This window comes from Gadus chalcogrammus, chromosome 7 (assembly GCF_026213295.1).
Source record: "Gadus chalcogrammus isolate NIFS_2021 chromosome 7, NIFS_Gcha_1.0, whole genome shotgun sequence".
Lineage (NCBI taxonomy): Eukaryota > Metazoa > Chordata > Actinopteri > Gadiformes > Gadidae > Gadus > Gadus chalcogrammus.
In genome coordinates this window covers 14,974,313-14,978,792 of record NC_079418.1, presented here as the reverse complement: position 1 = coordinate 14,978,792, position 4,480 = coordinate 14,974,313, and the positions used below count along the sequence as shown (strand labels likewise).

At 41.4% G+C, this 4,480-nt stretch overlaps 1 protein-coding gene across 1 annotated transcript in view; it reads left to right on the top strand.

Moving 5' to 3' along the window:
- The first annotated feature begins 1,730 nt into the window (after nt 1–1,730).
- LOC130385811 (disks large homolog 4) overlaps nt 1,731–4,480 on the top strand; it is a 73,003-nt gene continuing 70,253 nt past the window's right edge. Inside the window, exon 1 of the mRNA XM_056594517.1 lies at nt 1,731–1,812. Within this exon, the coding sequence (XP_056450492.1) occupies nt 1,792–1,812 (21 nt within the window). The 5' untranslated portion in view covers nt 1,731–1,791. The remainder of the gene's footprint in view (nt 1,813–4,480) is intronic.

Here is a 4,480-nt window from a genome sequence, read left to right as displayed (position 1 = left end):
TATCAGCACCTTTTTCCAAATCTAAAATAAATGCATATTGAATTTAAATAAATAATAATTGAGAACGAGAAGGTGTTCAAGAGAAATGTAAAAGAGGGAGTTAAAGAGGGGTAGTTTAATTATATGTTAACGAGGACAAGTGAAAGGGGGAAGGGTTTAATTATATGTTAACTAAGGGTAGTCAAAAGGGGAGGAGTTTAATTATATGTTGATGAGGAGGAATCGAAGAGGAGGAGTTAAAGAGTTATGGTTAAGAGGATGAGTCAAACGGCGGAGTTAAATGTATAGTCAATCAGATAGAGTTAAAGAGGAGTTAAATATATTTATAAATGAGGTGGCCTAAAAGAGCAGTCGTTGAATAATCTGTCAAATGTGAGGAGTTATAGTAGGAGTAAATGGTTATCTTAAAGATAATTTGCCAGGGTGATGATGACATAATGGTTCTTTTGAAGAAAGTATGAACTATGAAATGCGATTCTCCTTTATAGCTCCAAAATTCAACACATACTTCTGCTCGAGTCGACGTAATTCTGGAGAAAAAGAGGTCCATTTATTTTTAAAACCTTCCTGTTATTCGATAGGCTTTCACTCTCGTTTGAACTTGAAGGACTAAATTGCAATAGAAATGACAGAATGTGCTTATTATTCTGGAGAAGCTTTTAAACGTACAGGGCCTTACACTGTAAGGCCCTGTACGTTTAAAAGCTTACAGTGAATACAGAGGCATGTCAATAAATATTGTGTGAAACAACAAGAACAAGAAATCAGTTAAACTCACGCAAACACTTTTGAGGGGGAGAATTAAGAACATGAAATGATTCGAAGGAAGCTATACGAAAAAGGTCAGCTTTAGGACGATTCAAATTATTCACTGAATCTCCAATATTAATTTTCACAGGTTGAGGCTATGCACTTAGTTTTCAAGAAATATCTGATTTGCAGCGTCAGCGATTTCCATCTTTTTTTCTCCTCTATCTTGAGAAATATTCTACAGCTAGGTCAGAATTTAACTTCTAAATGTTGATAATATTAAATTGTATATATTATATACTACATGCTTATGATTTATGATTCTTTCGATCTTACTCTTTTTCTGATTCTTTAATCTCTCAAAACAATACTTACTAACACTGTTTTAACAGATTATATATGCTTCTGAAATTAAAATGATTAATACAATCCCAAATGTTGTTTTCTTGTAATTGCACTATAATTCCAGAGGAGGGCGCCCGACTCCAGGAAATACAGCGATCCACCAACATTGTAGATTGGGCTCTGTCGTTGGCCCACATTCCTACACATACCTTATTGAAACTTTCTTTTGAAACACAAAGTTTTCATGAAATCATTCAATCAAATCTAAACGTCAATCTTTGTGATATGTCAAATAAAATACATTAAATGTAATATTTAATATAAATGGTATAATACAATGAATACATCATGATTACCATACACACTCTCACATACACACACACACACACACCGACAAACCCCAGTGTTTATATCCAAATCGTTATTCATACGCCAGCAGTGTCTGACCTAATTACCAAAACATATTAATTATTATTCCAGTGTTAAATAATGAATATGGCAGGGAGCTGTCCTGGGCGTGTCAGCCTGTGTTCAGCTGAACTATAGGCCCACTCTGTGGAGTGTGTGGCTGGCTCCCACCCTGCAGCTGGAGAGGACCACGAGCAACCCTGTGTCCTTGGCCTACTTCCTGAGCTCAGTGCTCAACGCTAGCGCTGCGTGAAGCCGAGTCCTCTTAAGGTAAAGCAGGGCAACGGTATGGATGCTGCATTCTTCATGGTGAGTGGCCCTCTATCAACACTTTTAACTGCTGAGTACAACTTCGAGGCAGAGCGAGAGGGGTTTGATAGCATGTTGATAAAGGCTGTACCGGATTCTAAGTTTTGGTGGATTCATAGTTATTTCAATTGATGACTGTTGTGAGATTTTTAACCAATGATGGTGGCCTGTGTGTGCGGCTGGTCTATATGTGTCTTTGACCGTGTGTGTGTGTGTGTGTGTGTGTGTGTGTGTGTGTGTGCGTGTGTGTGTGTGTGTGTGTGTGTGTCTCGTGTCTATGTGTTTGCGTTAATTTGTGAGGAAGAGGAGGGACCCTAGCAAGATACATATATAGAGCAGTTGTTGAAACTGCGATTCTAATTACAGATATTCTCAGTTAGAACTGTGGCTGAGAGGGGTTTGTTATAAACTATTTAATATTATACTTATTAAGCACTTTTATCCGAAGCAACTTAGAGTGATTTTATTTTTAGCTACACACCATGAATGAGCAAGTAGGCATCTCCCTCATGTATACAGGTAGACTGCGGATAATGGGGTTGGAACCCAGAGCCTTTGGCTGAGAGTCAGACAGCCCTACCACGAGACCATCCTGCCTCACTGTATACTTTAAGATCTATTCCATACCTGCTGCTGATAGTACATTCACTCTAAGTGGACTCAGAGGCTTCCCGTTAAACTCTAAACTAGTTTTATATGTCCTTTAAACCGTGTATACCCTTATTTCTGTACATGAGTGGTGAAATGATAATACATTTGCGTAACACTATTTGTGTTGACGTCATGTGACGTCAGATACTACACTACTGCGTAATATTGCAATTCATCCGAGCATTTTTCAATAAGAAATAGCACTGAAACAAACCATTACAACTTGAAGTTTTTTTTCTTGAAGACACTAATTAGTTGTGTCAGTGATGGAAATAAATGTCTCCATGACTCACACACCCACACCTCCATGTGAGACTATTTATATCCCATCTTAGTCAACAAGATACAAAGAGGATAAAAGTGTTAATTCTTCTGTTTTGTGTTCTATGTGCTAAACTGAACTAAAGACTTAAGCCATGCCTTGCTATATTTTAAATATGACAAGTGAAGCGATTGAATGCACATAATTCATAATCCCAATCTGATGTTTTGACACGGGGGGGGGGGGGGCAGGGCTAGCCAATGGGGGCTGCTGCCCTCTTCCTCTATAGGTGGAGGAGACATGGATGGATGAAAGGGTGATGAGAGATGGATGAAAGGGTGATGAGAGATGGATGAAAGGGTGATGAGAGATGAATGAAAGGGGGATGAGTGATGGATGAAAGGGTGATGATAGATGGATGAAAGATGGATGAGAGATGAATGAAAGGGGGATGAGAGATGAAGGAAAGGGGGATGAGAGATGAAGGAAAGGGGGATGAGAGATGAATGAAAGGGTGATGAGAGATGGATGAAAGGGTGATGAGAGATGGATGAGAGATGAATGAAAGGGGGATGAGAGATGGATGAAAGGGTGATGAGAGATGGATGAAAGGGGGATGAGAGATGGATGAAAGGGTGATGAGTGATGAAGGAAAGGGGGATGAGAGATGAAGGAAAGGGTGATGAGAGATGAAGGAAAGGGGGATGAGAGATGAAGGAAAGGGGGATGAGAGATTAAGGAAAGGGGGATGAGAGATGGATGAAAGGGTGATGAGTGATGAATGAAAGGGTGATGAGAGATGGATGAAAGGGTGATGAGTGATGGATGAAAGATGGATGAGAGATGAATGAAAGGGGGATGAGTGATGGATCGGTGTATGGGTGGATTTGAGGATAGAAGAATGGATGGACAGACTGACGGATGGACGGACGGACGATGGATCGGTTGGTTGAATGATAGATATATTGGTTGTTTCATTCAATCTATTTGGTTGGTTGATAGATGGGTGGTTGGAGGATAAATGGAGGGTTGGATGACAGATGGGCAGTTGGATGATAGATGGAATATAGATTGATAGTTGGGCAAATGGATGACGGGTGAACAGATTAAGGACGGATAAATGAATAGACTGGATGATGGATGGGTAGACGGCAAGAGATGGATGGATGATAGACTGATAGTTGGGTGGCTGGATGTGACGGAGGGATGGCTGATTGATGGGTGAACAGATACAGTAGATGCACGATAGACGAATGGACGAGTAGAAACACCTTGACTCTTGTGTCATGTGTTCATACGACTGGCACAACGTCAACGCAGACAGAGACATCAGAGAGAATAACTGGAGGCCGGAGAACATACCACGGTTTCTATTTCACACCACTCTCCCCGAACTCCCCTCAACTCTTCTAGAGTGGAGCAGGCCCCCCCCCTTGTTTGTTTTGCAGAAATGCGTCTTTCTATTCCACCCAAAGTGTTGGTGTATTTACATCCGTGGCGATCAGTGATGGGTGTGTGGTTGAATCTCACAGCTAATAGGCCCTCCCCCAGCACATCTCTCTGGGGAACAAGTGTGTGTTCATCTCTCACGATTGCTTTATTGCTGCACCATTGCTCCTGCGTTGTAGGGCGGCGGGGTGAGGTCGATGTGACTGTGCATGTGTATAACGTGTCTGTATGTGTTGGTTAGTGTATGTGCGTGCGCGCGCGTGTGTGTGGGGGCGAGAGGGGAGAGGAGGGTAGAGGGGTGGGCCG